A 19,105-nucleotide genomic window follows, 5' to 3' on the forward strand; every position below is an offset into this window, starting at 1 on the left:
TGATCCCATCGGCTTATTAAGCCCTACTACATTGCTTCCTAAACTGATACTGCAAGATGCTTGTAAGTTAAAACATTCCTGGGATTTAGAACTACCCCCTGATATTGTAAATAAATTTTTGAAATGTTTCAAGGAAATTGCATTGTCAAATAACGTAACTTTGCCATGCTACATAATAACCAATTCTACAACAGAACTGTATGTATTTGTGGATGCTTCTAAAGAAGCTTACGTGGCGTGCGTCTACGATCGTTCAGTAGTGGAAATTGAAGTTGAAATATATCTCGTTAGGTCTAAAACTAGAGTAGATCCACTAAAATCACTGAGTATTCCTCGGTTAGAGCTTATCGCTTGCTGCATAGGGGATAGACTTTTGCAAGAAAAATGGAAATTGACTCAGCCTGAGTTGTGGAAACATATTTTTGGAACAATGAATATAGCTGATGTATTGTCGCGAGAATTCAGCCCTAGAGAATTCTTTGACTTCAATTGGTGGGAATTACCGACCTGGCTGAAGTTGGCGCTAGAAAAATGGCTATTATGTGAAGTAGATTGGAGACCAAAAGAAGTAGACGCGAAGAGAAAAATATTAACAATTACCACTATTGATCTGAATCTGGACGCACCGCTTTTGCCTCCAAAGTTGGTTCGTATTGTTAATGAATTACTAAATTGAACTCCTGGCAAATCAGTGTTGAATTATGAAGAGTTGAACGCATTGATATGTGATTGTGAATTTGTAATTAATTCAAGGCCTCTAACATACGGGTCGGAAAACCCTCAGGAGTTGATTCCTCTCACACCTTCAATGTTTCTTATTGAAAACCGTAGTTTTGATGTTACAGATATTGGTCATGTGGATTTGCAAAGTCCAAAAAAGAGAAAAAGATATAGATATAAGCTGTTCAATGATTTAAGACAGCGTTTCAGAAAAGAATATTTAGGCCAATTAATTCAAAAACACTATGAGAAGCCAACCCGAGAGCCAAGAGTTGGCGAAATTGTTTTAATTGGCGACGATAATAAAAAACGCGTGTTTTGGCCTTTGGCGAAAATTATTGAATTGATTCCTGGACGAGATAAAAGGGTTCGCGCTGTTAGGCTCAAAACTCAAAATGGGATTTTTGTTCGTCCAGTGGAACGTGTTTACCCATTGGAGATACGTACTGATGATGAGGCGGTTGCAATTTCCGACAAAGCCATGAGTGTGATGGAATCAAATCCTAAGGAAGGTGTTCAGAAGACTTCTGTTAAAAAGTGTTATCCTGATATTGTTCTGGAAAAATATACCAGATCTGGAAGGTGTGTGAAAGTACCAAAAAGACTGGATCTTTTAAATAATGAGTGTTACATGTTTGAGACCCTTCCCAGAGTCTCAAAGGGGGGAGGTATGTTAGAAACTGAAGTGAAGAGAGGTCCAATTGAATGATAGATGTGTGCACGAGAAAACGTCAGAACACTGAAAAATAAAATTAAAATCTGTGGGAGTTTAAAAATGGTGTTGTAATGCACAAATGTTTTTGGCTCTGTAGTTTTCTGGTAGTTTAGCAAAATAAATGTCCTTTTTATGAAGAAAAGGTGAACTTCTTGGATTCCAGCACCACGCATTATTTAATGCAGTCCTGATAAAATAACTCATTGTTAGAATTTGAGTTTGTATTCAACAATAAGCTTAGTGGAATGGGAGTTTGATCAGAATTGGTTTTCAATTTATTTAGTCAGCTTTGACATTGTCTAGTGGTTGCATGGTATGACTCGCATTAGGCGGTAGGCAAATGATAATTTCATTATCGATAACATGCTTTACAGTTTCATAGGTCAGCTGGCTTGCCTGTCTTTTCAGATGCCTTGCGAAAAGTTTGAACCATTCTTTAAAGAATGGTGTCTTCCATCCAACCAGATTTAGTGCAACCATAAGCAACTCCATAACATAAGGATTTCAGAATATGAAACTTTTGATAAAATGAACAACTTACTTCAAAGAATAACTTTTAATGAGAAAAAATGTTTATTCGGCAGCTTATGTCATTAAGCCTGGTTGTTGGGCTAAATGCCTTTATTTTTGGTTCTTGAAGGATTTCACCAATATTGTTTAAAAGAAAAATCATTTTGTGACTTACCTTTTGCCATTCCGAGAGAAAACTTTGCGCGAAGAATCCCATCCACCTGCCGCCAACACTCAAATGTCCGAGTTTGAATCGGAAGTGTTTGGAAAACATGCGGCATGCTATGATTGGTTGTTGTCATTCGGCAGATGTCGGTAAACTTCCGAAAGAGCACGTGTCAATGACGTGATGAAATCATGTTGAGGTGTTAAGTGCTGAATGCCAAATTAAATAAGAATTGTGTAACCGGCAAGCTGTGTTTTCTCCGGGTTGTGTTGTTTTGGCAATATGCAAATTAGGTAACGTCACATTGTTTCTGGAAAGGCCGAATCTGGCTATAAATACGCAGACCGGCAGGAGCTCGATCGCTTCGCTTCGTTTTTTTACTTCTACTCGTCTCCTCGTCTTGTGTTGTCTGTGTCCCGTGAACGTGTTCGTCAAATGTCATCCTAAATTTTTTTGCTATTGGCCTCTTGGTGAGGTCTGGTTTTTCCTGGAAAAGCACTGATGATGTTTTGAGTTTGGAACCCGCGTGTTGTGATGACGTCTATAAAAGCAAAGAGTTCTAAGTTTCCCTGATGTGGGTCTTTTGTTCTCCTGCGGAAGAAGATCGCGTCCATCCCTGGTATACCTTTCCCTGATGTGGTGAACTGTTGCTCACGCGGTGTGAATCGACCTGCCTGCAATTCGTGGAAATTGCCATGCTGTCCAACGACCGGTGAGGCGTCACCTTGGATCACCAACAGGACTTTTAATCCATGCATGGACTCATTGTAAGATCTCTTTTTCTAATTTTTCCCGGGGAACAAATCATTGTGTTGTAACCAATTTTCAATATGTGTCAAATAAATGTTTTTCAGTGTAAAGAATGATTCATGTTTTATTTTCTTCGGGCAGACCACTACCTCAAATTTTTAGTTGGAAATGAGTTGCCTAATTTTCAGCTTAGCTGTAGGCCATAAACCTCAAATTATATCCAACAGGTGGTAGCAGAGTCGTGTGGTTGATCTGCCCGGAGAAAATTGAATCATTTCTTTATTATGGAGAAAGATTATAGAAACGTTGAGAAGTTGGGCTCCCATAATTGGGCTACCTGGTCCAAAGATATAAAAATGGTGCTCATAGAAAGGGATTTATGGGAGATTACCCAAAAGAAACCAGAAGGGGAGTTAACTAGTGCTGACAGAAAAAGATGTGGCCAAGCTTTAGCCATCATCTATTTAAACTTGGAAAAAGATACAAAAAGGTTAATTGATAATTTGGAAGATCCTAATGAAGCCTGGAAAGCCCTTAAGGCAAATTTTGAACCCCCATCTTTGGCCAGAGTAGCCGCATTGTGGGAATCCTACTTCTCTTGCAAAATGCAAGAAGGTGAAACGGTGGGATTATTCGCTGCAAGGTTGGGGGGAATTTTTAACCAACTAGTCGAAAATGGATATATTATGGAAGAAAAACTCAGAACTTTTCAATTGATACGGTATCTACCTCCTAGTTTCAGCAGCATTGTTCAAGCCATCTACAGATGGGAAGGAGAGAAATTTACTTTCTCGAAAGTAAAAGATGAACTACTAGCTGAGGAAGGTAGGATTAGGTATTTGGCCGAAGAGCCTAATATAGAAAATTCGGCAATGTTTTCAAAACCCGGAAACTCCGGAATGGCAAATGGTAGGGGTAAATTTCTTGCTAAAAATAAAGTTTGTTACATTTGCAAAAAGAAAGGGCATATTGCGTCGAAGTGTTGGAGCCGTAATAAAGTAAAACAGGATAGGAATTTTAAATTTCAAGCCAAAGAAGACCCTCGGGCAGGAATGTTTTGTTCAGTAAATGAAAACGAAATTTCTGCAAACACTACCTACCCAAAATGTGAGGATACATGGCTATTGGATAGCGGCAGTACATCTCATTTTTGTAGAGATAAATCGTTATTTGCCGAGCTAGAGCCTGTACAAAACACACAAATGGAGGTAGCTGTAGGAAATGTGAAGAGCCAGGTAGAGGGCATTGGGAAAGTGATTTTTAAAATTGAATCAGATGGAAAATTAGTTACCATCACATTGAATAACGTTTTCTATGCTCCAACACTGCGACGCAACCTAATTTCTGGTTCTTGTATAGATAGACAGGGCTATAAGCTCAAATGGTTGCCCGGAAAGATCTGTGTCTTTAATCAAGAAAATGTTAAATTATTTACAGCAAATTTAATAAATAAACTTTATCATGTTAAACCAAATTTTTATATTGATTGTGAACATGTTAATTATACCAAATTTTTTAAGACCAAGGACCCGTCTGAAGGGGCCAATATGGTCAGTATTGATATGGAAAAATGGCATAGGAGATTTTGCCATATAAATATGGAAAGTATCACCAAAACGAGTAAACTTGGTGCAGTCCAAGGACTGGAGATTAAGAAGGGGCAAAAACCCAATTGTGACCCTTGTCAATTAGGGAAAATGAGGAAGTGCTCGTTTAAATCTATGCCAGAAAGGCGTACTAATTCTGCACTTCAATTGCTCTACATGGACCTGATGGGACCCCTTCAGACCGAGTCCTTGGGGGGAAAGAAATATATTTTTATAATTATAGATGATTTCTCAAGAAAGTCATATGTTTTCTTTTTAAGAACAAAAAATGAGGCATTTAATGTTTTTGTAAATTTTCAAAAAAGGACTGAAAGATTCCTGAATTCAAAAATTTTGGCTATCCGTTCCGATAATGGAACAGAATTTGTTAACAAAGATTTTGAAAACTATCTCACCAATCAGGGAATAAAAATAGAGCGGACCAATTCCTACACCCCGCAAATGAACGGGGGTAGTAGAAAGGTATAATTTAACCATAATGAATGGTGTGAGGTCTATGCTCAAGGATTCTGGATTGGGGGATGAGTTTTGGGCTGAAGCCGCTCTTTGTTTCAACTATGTAAGGAATCGGACGGTAATAGGAAATATGGACAAGACCCCATTCGAGCTGTTTTCTGGACGTAAACCTTCAGTGAGGCACCTACGTATTTTTGGGTGTACTGCCTATGTAGGTCAGCCTAGGTCCAAACTAAAAAAGTTAGATATGAGGGCTACCAAGGGGATCATGGTCGGATACGCCTTACGTACCAAAGGGTACAGAATCTGGGATCCTGAAACCAGAACAGTCACAGAAACTATTAACGTAAAGTTTAATGAAAATGAAAGATGGGGGGAATTAAAAGTCCAAAATAAAAATGAGAGAAAATTTAACTTTATCAGGCCTATAAGTGAAGTTCAACTTGAACAGGAAATCCAGGAGAGTGTTGAGCAAACTCCCTGTGAAAAAATTAAATGGGTTAGAGAAGCCAAAAAGAGAAAGACCGGGGATAGGACTGATATTTATTATACAATTGCTGGTAAAAATAAAGTAAGATTAAATTCATTAAAACAGGTTCTAAAATATTGTAGTGAAAATAAAATAGAGTATAAACCAAAACTTTTTGACTTTTCATCTAAAAATCCAACAGTAGGGGAAATCTGTGACGACAGTGAAAGTTCGGGAGAAAGTGAAGAAGCAAGTTTGGTAGAAATTTTTATACCGAACTCGTATAGGCAATGTATGGCTACCCCCGAGGTGGACAACTGGAAACTGGCCATGGAGTCTGAATTGGATGTCATTAACCAAAGAGAGGTGTGGGACCTTGTACCCCCACCAGAGGGGAAACCAATTTTGGGAAACAGGTGGGTCTACGACCTCAAGGTAAATGACAGGGGTGAAGTTGTAAGATACAAGGCCAGATTAGTTGTTAGGGGGGACCGTCAGTCAATTGAGTCATATTCTGAAGTTTTCAGTCCAGTAATTGAGTTTTCACTTGTAAGAGTTTTCTTTTCTATTTTTATATGTCTTTTAAAATGGTGTCACTCACAAATTGATGTAAAAAATGCTTACCTGTATGCTGATTTAGAGGAACAAATCTACATGAGACAACCAGAGGGTTTTGTCAGTAAAAGCCACCCTAATTTTGTCTGTAAATTGAAGAAGTCTCTCTATGGACTACACCAGTCCGGAAGAAACTGGTTCTTAGAAATAGACAGTGTTCTTCGTGGTTTTGGTTTTCAAAAATTAAAAGGATGTAATTGTGTATACCATAGAGACAAAAATACTTTTCTTCTTATTTATGTAGATGATATAATAATTCTAGCAAAAAATGAAAATTTAATTAAAAAGGTAATCAATGAAATTAAAAGTATGTATGATATTAAAGAAATGGGGAAAACCAGAAAGCTCCTGGGGATTGAATTTGTGGAAGATAAAAATAATCTTTTCATTCACCAAAGCTCTTATATTTCGAAGGTCTTGGAGTTATTCTCTGACTACTATGTGCCAAATTCAACCCTCCCAATCTCAAAGGGTACAGTTTTGTCGAAGGACGACTGCCCGAAAACTGAGGAAGAAAAAAGGGAAGCAGAAAAGCTCCCATACAGAAATTTGTTGGGTTGTATGGCATACATAGCGGGGAAGACCCGACCTGACATTTCGTATGCGGTGAATATTTTTTCCCAATTTCAAGCAAATCCCGGAAGAAAGCATTGGGATTTTCTATTAAGATTGCTAGGGTATTTAAAGCATACAATATCATACAAACTAAATTTAAGTTCAATCAATAGTGTAAATCTACGGGGATTTTCAGACTCCGATTACGCCGCTAATCGGGAGGATAGGGTCTCAATGGGAGGATCAATTTTGTGTATTGATCGGGTCCCGATTAATTGGAGGACATTTAAACATAAATGTGTTGCGTTATCCACAATGGAAGCAGAATATATTTCACTTGGTGAAACTGCAAAAGAAATGGTCTGGCTGAAGAGGATAATCACAGAAATAAGTGAATTAGATATTGAAAACCTCCAGCTTAGAGATACAATTATTTATTGTGATAACACTGCAACAATTGATTTTTCTAAGTCTCCCATTGAGAATTCCCGTACAAAACACATTGATGTAAGGTACCATTTTTTAAGAAATTTAATTGAGCAAAAGATTTTTTTGATTAAATATGTGAGGACAAATATAAACATCGCGGATATTTTCACTAAACCCCTATCTAAGAATTGTTTAAATAAACTTTGTAAAATTATATTTAATTGGGATTAAATGAGGGGGGCGTATCAAATTTTTGAACTGTTTTTCAAATGTATCTTTTGTAAATATAATATGAATGTAGTTAAATGTTTTTAATGTATATAATGTGTTTTTTTTGATGAAATTCCTTCAAGAGGGGGGAACTTGTTGGGCTAAATGCCTTTATTTTTGGTTCTTGAAGGATTTCACCAATATTGTTTAAAAGAAAAATCATTTTGTGACTTACCTTTTGCCATTCCGAGAGAAAACTTTGCGCGAAGAATCCCATCCACCTGCCGCCAACACTCAAATGTCCGAGTTTGAATCGGAAGTGTTTGGAAAACATGCGGCATGCTATGATTGGTTGTTGTCATTCGGCAGATGTCGGTAAACTTCCGAAAGAGCACGTGTCAATGACGTGATGAAATCATGTTGAGGTGTTAAGTGCTGAATGCCAAATTAAATAAGAATTGTGCAACCGGCAAGCTGTGTTTTCTCCGGGTTGTGTTGTTTTGGCAATATGCAAATTAGGTAACGTCACATTGTTTCTGGAAAGGCCGAATCTGGCTATAAATACGCAGACCGGCAGGAGCTCGATCGCTTCGCTTCGTTTTTTTACTTCTACTCGTCTCCTCGTCTTGTGTTGTCTGTGTCCCGTGAACGTGTTCGTCAAATGTCATCCTAAATTTTTTTGCTATTGGCCTCTTGGTGAGGTCTAGTTTTTCCTGGAAAAGCACTGATGATGTTTTGAGTTTGGAACCCGCGTGTTGTGATGACGTCTATAAAAGCAAAGAGTTCTAAGTTTCCCTGATGTGGGTCTTTTGTTCTCCTGCGGAAGAAGATCGCGTCCATCCCTGGTATACCTTTCCCTGATGTGGTGAACTGTTGCTCACGCGGTGTGAATCGACCTGCCTGCAATTCGTGGAAATTGCCATGCTGTCCAACGACCGGTGAGGCGTCACCTTGGAACACCAACAGGACTTTTAATCCATGCATGGACTCATTGTAAGATCTCTTTTTCTAATTTTTCCCGGGGAACAAATCATTGTGTTGTAACCAATTTTCAATATGTGTCAAATAAATGTTTTTCAGTGTAAAGAATGATTCATGTTTTATTTTCTTCGGGCAGACCACTACCTCAAATTTTTAGTTGGAAATGAGTTGCCTAATTTTCAGCTTAGCTGTAGGCCATAAACCTCAAATTATATCCAACACTGGTATTATACCCATTCCACCCCACTTAAAAAAATTTAACATATTTATTAAAATCTATGAAATTTTTCTTTTCTGATTTTTTCAGTTGACGAAGGAATCTTCCTTTAATGAAAATAACAGCAAAAGAATGCTATCTAAATACAAACAAAATCCTGAAAACAAAGTTACAATGATATCAGTTAGTTTTGATTTTTACAATATAACTTACAAAAAGGCTGCCACTAAACTGACAGTTTCCATTCAGTTTTTTCTTGAACCAAAATAAAGTCAAACTATTGTAAATAACATGAGTGTTTTTATTTTTTTTAAAAAAATATTTTTTTCTTTTCCGTAACTCAAAAGATAAATAAACTACCCATTTCACCCCACATAACCATTTCACCTCTCCTGACGCTATGCTTTTAAGCATTAATGCATATTTATTTTCCTGAGGATACATCACTCTTATTGATAATCGCTTTTTAATATATTATATTTTGCTGTGCAGTGTTAATTTCACAAATTAGCTTCTTTTTTATTTAATTAATTTCCTTTTTTTTAAAACTTATTTACCCTTTTTATTTATTAATTTTCTTTCAGGAAAATATTAGACAAGATCTCAGGTTTTAATGAAAAAGACATAAAAGATTTTACACTTATGCAAAAAAAGATGTGTCAATAGCTAAACATCATAACTTCAAAAAAAAAAAACCCCAAGCTTGTATCAGTCAGAATTTAATTTTCTTTTACACTGCAATTTTAATGCAACAATAAGTAAAGAAATTCTGAAAGCCTACCTTCATCTCTTTTTCTAAGCCTAAGCGGTTAATAAGCTCTTTAGTAACATGCATCTTACGTTGAAACTTAACAGCATAATCATCCTAAAAAAGATAAATTTCAAAAATTATAAGAAAACAAGATACAACATAATGCTTCAAAAAATACTAAATATTTTTTGTCGCTAACACAAAATTCACAGGACCATGATTGTTATTTGATGTTAACCAGAATTCCGCTTTTCTGACAAATTATTAAGAAATTGTTTACTTACAGGATCAAAAGAGCATTTCATGTAAAGCAATAATTTACGTTAAGTGATTTCGCGCAAACGAGGTTTGACTGTATTAATGAAATATATCCACACATTCATAAGTTCGATAACATGTGAAGAGAATTTACATGCAAAGAGAGGATCGATTACATGTGTGAATTTCTTACATATGCAATAAGCTTCAAATAGTTTCTTCTTTCTCTGACAATAAGTAAGTTTCAGATCTCTTATTAATTCGCTGAATAGGATGGCCGGGTAACCACTGATTAGCAAAAATTTGCATATAATCCACAAAATAGGTAAAAACTCATGTACGCAATACAGTGGCGGATCTAGAACTCCAGCAGGGGGGAGGGCTAACCTCGGTCCAACTGGAGAGTCACTGTTTTAGAGGGTCTTTTTTGTCATTTTTGCAGATACTCTGAATCTCGGGGGGGGGGGGGGGGGATCTCTCTTAGGAGGACAGACATCCCTTTTTAAACATGAAATTTTCTCTGTTAGTGGTCCCTCTCCCGAAAAATTTAGGACTTTAAATACAGCTTTTTACTTGAAATAAACTTATCCTGATGAGTATAAATAATTTCTCAAACATTGTAAAGGTATGAAAACACTATATGCACCTCAGTTGGATATAAAGCTACAATTTACCACCCCATGACCAGAGCTAAGACGAAATTACAAGCAAACACACACCCAAAAGGTCAGTTACAGCATCCAGAGATTGCAGCTGCACTCTAGCTTTCTGCTCATGAGTAGCTAAAACCATGATCAGGCAAAAACCTCATATAAAGTTGAGTAGATTATCACATTGGTAGATAAAAATACATTCGCATAGCAGGAGGAGTGCAAACATGATATGGCTCCCTATTAAAAAAGTGAAAGGTAAAAGCTAGAGTATAAACGTTATACCCCAGCTATTTCTAGAGAAAGGTAGTAAAAAGAAGCGGATGCATGAAGGGGGTCAGGACCCTCCCGTAGAATTTGAAAAATTGATGTCAAAAAGACTATTTTCGTAAGGTTTTCATGGTAAAGTTAGGTGAGATGGGATTGAAGTTAGTTCCCAAGTATTTTTCCTTTCTATAGTCAATTTCAAGCTTTCTTTAGCGATATTAGGGGATCTAATGCTCTTTCCAGAAATTTGCACAAATAAAAGGTTAGAACGCAATTTTATGCTATCTGTGATAACGTTGAGCTGATGGGGAAGGTCCAGGGCTCTCTCTGAAAGTTTTTCGCTGTAGAACTCAGGGGAAAACAAGATTACAGACTATCTTTGGGGACGTTAGGAGAGGAATTCTTTGGTGATTTATCTTCAAATTTTTTCAAAATTAAGAGCTTTTAAGAAGGAGTTTTACGCAATTTCTGCTGAATTTACGTTACTAGGCAGCTCTCCTCCGGAAGTTTTTCCACATTGAAAACTCAAGTTTAGGCTATAGTTGGTGATGTTTAGCAAATGAAGAGGGTTCAGAGGCCCGGTCTAGAAAAGTTTCGTCAGTGAAGTCTGAAAGACGCAATTTTAGTCGATGTTTGTTTAAATTTAGGAAATGGGAAGTTTTGGAGGCACTCTATAAAAATATTTTAACAACTAAGTCTTCAAGAGGCTGTCCTTGGTGGCCTTGCATTTGGGAAATGGAAAAAGTTCACAGGCTGCCTCTGGATCTCCTAACCTCACAAAAGTGATGTCAGGTCTTTTTTCCGGAATTTTTCAAAATTGAGGTCCTATGTGACTTAAGGTTTAAGTTAGGGAAAGATATAGGAAAAAGAGGGTGCCTTAGGGTGTGTAGAGTCAAGAGGTGCCTTCTCTTGACTCTATTGGCCTCTTTTCCTCCCCCCCCCCCAAAAAAAAAAATCTCTTTAAAAAAGTCTTTAGGTTGTATGTAAAGAAGAGAGATTCCAAAGAGTTTTCTGAAACGAAATTTAAAGCTATCTGTGCTGATACTAGGGGGAGGTGCTCGGGGGGACCCTCTGGAAATTTATCAAAGTTGAAGCTTTAGAAGTGCAATTTTTGGTTGCGTTTAAAGACGTTAAGTATATAGAAAAGAATTTGGGTATCTTTTTCAGCTGAATTTGGAAATTGAAGTTTCAAAGACAAATTTATTCTATCTTTTATAGTAAGAATATTAGGAAAAGAGTGAGTGTTCAAAGATCTTCTCCAGAACTTTTTCGAAATCAAAGTCTTTAAAACGCATTTCAGGATCTCTTGGACGAAGCTAGAAGATGCATTGGGGTTTGGTGGCTGTCTTCTGAAATTTTTTTATATTGAAGAACTGAAAATATAATTTTAATTTAAATTTTGGTGGAATAAGTCGTCTCCAAAGGAAATGTTTCAAGCTTGAAAATTAATCTTTTTTAGTCTTGTTAAGGGAACGGAGAGTGTTGCCACAAAATTTTGACATTAAAGCTAGAAAAGCAATACTAAGCTTTTTTTTATAGTATTGTTAGTGGAAGGAGATTCAGGAGCTCTTCTCTGTCCTAAAAACATATTTTAGAGCTCACTTAGGCGACGATAAATATAGATAGGAGAAGTTTCACACCAGAAATAATTTGAAATTGAAATGCAAAAATAAAATTTCACTCTATGTTTGTCCAAAGGAGGGGTGAAGATTATGTAAATTGGAAAAAAAAGCTAGAACATTTTCTCCAGAAATAATATTTCTTAGTTTATATAATTTCTCCAGTCTGCTAAAGTATACGAAGCAAAAAAATATTGTTTTTCTATATCTGCCGTTTTTGTACCTATTACTATTTCAAAGATCAACAAAAATATCTCTTCCAATTTTAATTTGCTTAAACTAAACCATGACTGCCACCTGATTGTTGTTTCTTTGCCACAAGTTTTCCCCCCAATTACCAATTTACAAACAAACACATACCCATACGAACAGTTTTTTTCTGTTTTAATTTTCATTATGGAGTAACATTGAGAACATATCATTTAATTTTTAATCAACCCAATTTCCCTCAAAAAATCTAAAAATACATCCTGATTTTCAATTAAATTGTAAACAAAAGATCTGTTTAGCACTCTGGTACGTCCAAACAATTAATTTGTAAATAAAAGATCTGTTTAGCACTCCGGTATGTCCAAAGGTTGGACAACCGGATGAAAAAGTAAAAGATGTTTCATTCATAAATTGAAATTGAAATTTTTCAACAACACTGCAAACAGAACTCATTTCAAATTATTAAACTGAACTAAATTAACAGAAAGTAGCAACAATTAGAAGAATACTCTAAAATAAAGTTTGAATTGAAACTTTATTTTAGAGCATCCAACTTAAAATTACTTCAAACTAAAATCTCCCTAAGAGCGGAACATATGCGCACCTATCTCCACCATGGCCATGTGCGAAAAGAATTACTTCAAGTCTCTGCTTCCCAGATCTATGCTCCAGGGTTACTAGAGTTACCGAAAAAATTATTATTCCCAACGTTGGCAATTTTCGTAACGAGCTAAAAATTCAAATCTAGCCAGGGGGGGGGGGGATATATCACATCTATACCGTCGCATGTTTACCTACGTAAGTGATGTAGATCTAAAAACCAGTAAATAGTGTGCTTTGAAAAATCTATATAGGTTATTTTTCCCATTCGGGGATGAGGAGATAAAAGGATAGCAATAGATATTGGAGCAATTAAAAAGAAATAAAAAAATCTGGAATGCTAATGATCTTTTCCGAGAAATCCTTTTCATATCAACACTAATTTGAGTAAAAGGTTATAAATTATTTCAAGGCATCTTTGATCATTTTACAGCATAATATCTAATTGTATTTTTTTATAACTGCACTAGAACTGAAACAATTTTAAAAAATAAAAGCAAGACACAAAATGTGTCTTCCTTTTTTGACATTGTATTACGGCAGGGATAATGTGCTACATAGAAAAGAAATCTTACCTCTCTTTCTCTTCTGTTCTGGTATTTGATCAAATTCCCCAGTTCAAACATTCTTCAATCAAAGCTATCAATCATCACAGAGACCAGATATATTTATCTAAAAGAGTAATTGAGCAATGAAATGAATAATGCAATGTGGTCCATAAAATAGGTAGCAAAGTTTTTTAAATATAGATTTCATAGCTCATGAGAAAACTAATTGAACATTTTAAACCACTGAAACATGTTTTCATTGTTGAGATAGATAATAGTTTTAAATTAAAAACAATCAGCACAAAACCCATGACAAATTTTGAACAAAAATATTATTCAACATTTTAATATTAGAAATTGGTATTTTCTTGCTTCATAAATAACACCAGAGCTCAATTAGGGGGATTTGCCAGTAGTTGACTGCCAGGCAGTAATTGACCACTCCAGCACAAAAATTTACAAAACAAAAATAAATAAGTAGATATTTTTAATCAGATTGCTATAACAAATTTCTAGCGTCCCATGAAATGCTCGGGTATAATTTATAGTTGTAACTCAAGTTTTAATTGGCGGTTATGACTGCACATTTACAGCAGATGACAGCTAGGAAACTTCAAGGAAGTCACTATTCTTAGTAGTGAGAACTGTCATGAGATGAAAATGTTTAAATGCATTTCTCGAGGTTAAATTTATTCTACAGATTCATTTACTGCGATATGCTGCTCACTCATATGTGTTCCATGTAAATAAAAAAAAATTGCAACTAACTACTTATGCTAGGATTAAAGGGTGGTCAATTACTGGTTGTCTAAAATGCGATCAATGTCAATAATTGACCAGAAAGATAAATTAATGAATTTATGTGATTTTAAAGTTTTTTACCCCCCAAAACCAAAGTGATTAAACATTCTTGTGCTTAAGATAAAATATAACAGATGTTTTATCCAGAAAAAAAAAAATTTTACCAGTAAATGTGGCCTGGCGTGTGAAATAGTGTAGATTCGAGAGGGTAAGATTATGGGAAAAAGGCTTGGCACTAAAACTAACATGTTTTCCACCTGCATTACTACTGTTAAATATTACACATATAAAATATTATTGACAGGGTGATTAAAAAAAAGGGTACTTTTCCTACGCATAAAGTCCTAGCAGCAATTCACCACTAAGACTGAGCCAATCAAACTAATGTTTTATGTATGATATTTGAACATGAATACTCATTACTGCAATGATTTTAAACAGTGCAATGCTCATGGTTATGGTCACAGTAATAAAATTTAGAAATGCAGCACCAAATCTTTTGGGCAGATTGATCAGCATATTGAAAAACCTTGAATATCTTTGAAACGAGTGAGCGAGACCAAAATTGCAGGCTTAAAGCATTTGCAAAGATAAGAATTTTTAGTCCTAGTGACAATATAAAAGAGGATTTTTGTCTTACTTTTCGTAACTCGCAGGGTTGGAAAGTAGCAGAAGTACTTTCCAACGTGGTGGCCTGATCGGTAAGGCATCAGACTTTTGACCAGAGGGACCCAGGTTCGATCTTAGCCGGTCGAAGATCTGTCTTCATTAATGGTGACTGGTGGACGTTAAATATGCTCATGGTCACAAAATCCTCCAAGTGAAACGATACTTCTGGAGGTACTGGGCCAGGGATTGCACGGTTTCTGGACTGGATCAAAAAATCTGAGCTGTCTTTAGGATTCCATCTAACTGGCTAAACCACAAACAGTGGTAGGTAAGGGGGACCCTGGAGTGAAAAGTAACAGAAGTAGGACCAATCACTAAACACCAAGCAAAAATCATTGCTTGAGGGAAAAACTTTTAAAATACAGAGTAAAATGAGTGTTTCTTCAGTTGGTGCTTGAATTTGCCAACAAGTAAATTTCATTACACGGCGATCGTTTGTGGTTTTTCAATACGCTGATCAGCTTGCACAAGTTAAAAGTTAAAGTTGTCTTTAGAAATTTCTTATTTTTGTTCACTGTAACCTTAACCCTTATCACTGTGTTGTTTAAAATCATCATAATCTGGAGCATATACCTTCAAGTAACCATACCTAAAATTTTAGTTCAATTATTTCAGTGGATAGGCCGCTACGTATACATATAAAGGAAAAGTTACTAACTACCTTGTACAACATAGGTACAAGGTCTTCAAAATTACAATTTCAAAAGTGCAATTGTTAGTAGAAGAGACGGGGCTCTAGACTCCCCACAGAAATTTTTCAAACTTGAAGTTTAATCTACAGTTGTAGACCATATTTGATGACCTTAAGGGAAAGATTAGAGATTGAAGTTTCTCCCTCAGAAATTTTTCAAAATTGAAGTTTCAAAAATGCAGTTTCAGATAAACTTAGATGCTGTTCGGAACAGGTGGGTTCGGGAGCTCTCCCTCAAAAATTTGTCCTGAAGCCAAAATTTTAGATGATCTTGGAAGATCTTTTTTTTCAGGGGGGGGGGCTGCTGCCTTATAGCCCCTTTCCTGGATCCATTACTGATTGGCATCAATATCATATCTCTGACTTTGAATATCATTTACACTCAATCCTAATGAGTCAAGTTATTATTTAACAGGGTTGTAAGAGTTTTGACCACTGGTGGTTTTAACCATAGATAAAACCGGTTAAAACCGGCTTGGATAAAATCAGTTTTGTCCAGTTTTGGCCATTGGATGTGGATATAGAAAATAATGAAGTTAAAAATCAAAATAAACGAGTACATAATTAAAAGAAATATGAAAATCAATCCTATAATCAGTAACTAATCATTATTTAAGTAAACAGTTAATTTAAACCACGCAAATAATAAATGGTGCCATGTCCCAAAAGGTTAGTTACATCATAGGAGAAATCTGTGACATATTTTTTTTAATGTTTCGAATAGTGTAAATAGCACAATATATACTTGTTTCATACAAATAAAGTATTAAAATAGAGTTAAAAACTCAGCAAACAGCTGTTTCGGGACTGTCAAATGCAAGCCTCTTCATCAGTGCATAAAAGAAGAACAAAAAACCCACACAATGTAGACCAAACGACAAATGAATGAAAAATGGAATAAAGCAAAGTAAATGGACATGGAAGCGGAAACATTGTGTCACAGAACAGCAACGACACCTATAGTGCAGAAAAACGTCACAAACAGAAAAAAGTTTTTAAAGATAAGATTTCTAAACACCAGGGAAGGGGGGGTACTCGACAAATCATTAACTACTGAAGCAAAATTTTTCCAAATGTACTAGGATTCCCAAAAATCTAAATCATAAATGGAAGAACACAGACACCATGAATAACCTTGGCAGAAGAAAAATTGAAAATATGATTCAAAGACCAACAGTGTTGTGCAATAGAGGAATGTTTTAAATCTTATTTCTTGACATAATTTTCATGTTCTTTAATGCGGAATTTAAGAGAGCGTCGGGTCTGTCCTATGTATGTCATTTGACACTGACAAGAAATACTATAAATGCCCCATCTGTCAAGTTAACCTCAAGTTTAAGGTTTTTTTCGCACTATAGGTGTCGTTGCTATTCTTTGAGGCAATGTTTCTGGTTTCCATGTCCATTTACATTGCTTGATTCTATTTTTCTTTCATTTGTTGTTTGGTCTGCATTGTGCGGGCTTTTCGTTTCTTTTTTATGCACTGATGAAGAGGTTTGCATTTGACAGCCCCAAAACAGCTGTTTGCCGAGTTTTTAACTCTATTTTAATACTTTATTTGTACTTTATACACGTTGTGTCATTTTACGCATTCCATAGTACAAAGTTTTCGACTGCTTTTTACTACTTGTTTCATAGTTTTATGTGCACAAAATGAATTTCAAATTTAATAAAAGTATGTAACTTATTTTTTAATACATTGAATACATGTTGTAAGTTTTGCGAAGACTAGCTATTAGTTTATATTGCAGGCTGCTAAGTATTCCAAATAAACAAGTGTTTTTTGTCTTTATTATGAACAATTTAAATTAATGTTAATATAAGAAAAGTCGCATTTAAATCATTGAATCAGTTTTTAAAATTACCATTATGATAAAAAACACATCCTATTTCTCTTAATTATGCCTTAAAATATGCAACATTATGCATACAAACTGTATGCATATGTCCCAAAAAAAAACGAAAGTTTATATTTCAAGTCACACACCCTGTAATATTTTTCCTTTTAGGTCAAAACAATTGTAATAAAAAGTTTCATGTAATTTGAACAAGGGCAACCTCCGACTTTTTGCGCCTGAAAGTGTAAACCAGCCATGTTTACTACGCTGAAAAAAAAATTAAGATTTCCTTTAAAAAATGGATTTTTCCGATTTATCTTTTTAAAAATTACACATACATTTCAATAAAATATCACGCTCAAAAATCATATGCAAACACATTTTCAAAAAAGTAATAAAAAATAATATATTTAAAATGAAAAATTTAACTTAAGCTAGAAAAAAATCCATATTTTGAGTACTAGGTAGGAGATTTAAATATTAAAACAGAGCAAAAATTTTATTTAGTGCTAATTACCAAGTTTACTGTTGATATTTTTCTTCTTGAAATATATCTCACATTTTTATAAAAATGTATAGAAAAAATAGATATTTTTAAGACAATTACAAATTTTAGGCTTTCTGTTGGCCACCTAAATATTTTTTAATTCGGATAAATATTTTTGTGGTACATGTAGGTACATGTACACAACGTTTTATCAACATGAAACTTCAAACTTCCGAAGAAAAAAAAAACTTTCAAATTATATGAAACTTTTTTTACAATTGTTTTGATCTAAAACCAAAAATATAAGAAGATGTGCAACTTGAAATATCGACTTTCGTTTTTTTTTTTTTAGGGAACACCCTAGTATACACATATTAGTGTATTCTTTTGCAACTCAGTTTTGGCTAGCTCTATGGTGGTTAAATCCAGTTTTAGCCTGTATGTAAAAGTGGCATAGCCAAAATCAATTTTGTCTGGCCAAAAACTACAACCCTGTCATTTAAGCACATTATATGAATTTTGTCCGGTTCTACTCTACACCGTTAATACATTTTTATAAATTCTTCATTTATACTGGATTAATGTATGAGGTAGTGTCCCATCTGACACATATCTAATTGTATGAGACATTTGTTCATGGTACCTTTGCTGCTTTTATATTTTCTACTATATTTGCATAAAATGCTATAACTGCATTTGCCATTCTACTGATGAGTTCATTTTGATTGTTTTTATTAAGGTATTGACACAGATTAAAAAAATTAATTAATTAAATGGGAATAAAAGAGAAGCTTGCCCATCTTATGAGGCGCTGCAAGGGGCCCTTATGTTATTAGTCACATTAATAATTCACGATAAACATTAATAAATTTTGCATTGGGGTCCCATTATTTCTTTTTTTAGACCACAGGGTACAGGATGTAGCCAGTAAGATCAAGGATTTAAGATTTTTAAACCGTCATTTGTTTAAATTTTTTCTAAATGTTTATTTTGCATTTAAGTAGTTTTTTATACACATTTAATAACTTTAATTACGATGGAAAAAGCTTCAGAAACCTCCTCTCTCCCCGGAATTGGACAAAAGTAGCACCACACTCCCTAAACATCAGTTAATATTACTTTTTGACTTTTGATTTTTATGCAACTTTTTTGTATTTTTCTCAAGAAGAAAAATGATTTTTCGTCATCGGGCCCCTTGACATCGCAGGGCCCTATTGGGCTAAATCAGTCCAATCGACCTAAGACCGGCTCTGAATACAGCAGCATAAATTGGGCCTTTTTTTAAGGTACTGACTGCCTCCTGCAAGGTATCATAC

At 35.1% G+C, this 19,105-nt stretch overlaps 1 protein-coding gene across 1 annotated transcript in view; it reads right to left on the reverse strand.

Moving 5' to 3' along the window:
• The window catches only part of LOC129231700 (WD and tetratricopeptide repeats protein 1-like), a 79,411-nt gene extending 66,030 nt beyond the window's left edge, over nucleotides 1-13,381 (reverse strand). Inside the window, exons 1-2 of the mRNA XM_054866063.1 lie at nucleotides 13,313-13,381; nucleotides 9,182-9,247 (exon numbers count right to left, since the gene is read on the reverse strand). Of these exons, the coding sequence (XP_054722038.1) occupies nucleotides 9,182-9,247; nucleotides 13,313-13,381 (135 nt within the window). The remainder of the gene's footprint in view (nucleotides 1-9,181; nucleotides 9,248-13,312) is intronic.
• Between the last annotated feature and the right edge of the window lie 5,724 nt (nucleotides 13,382-19,105).

Source organism: Uloborus diversus, chromosome 10 (assembly GCF_026930045.1).
Source record: "Uloborus diversus isolate 005 chromosome 10, Udiv.v.3.1, whole genome shotgun sequence".
Classification (NCBI taxonomy): Eukaryota; Metazoa; Arthropoda; class Arachnida; order Araneae; family Uloboridae; genus Uloborus; species Uloborus diversus.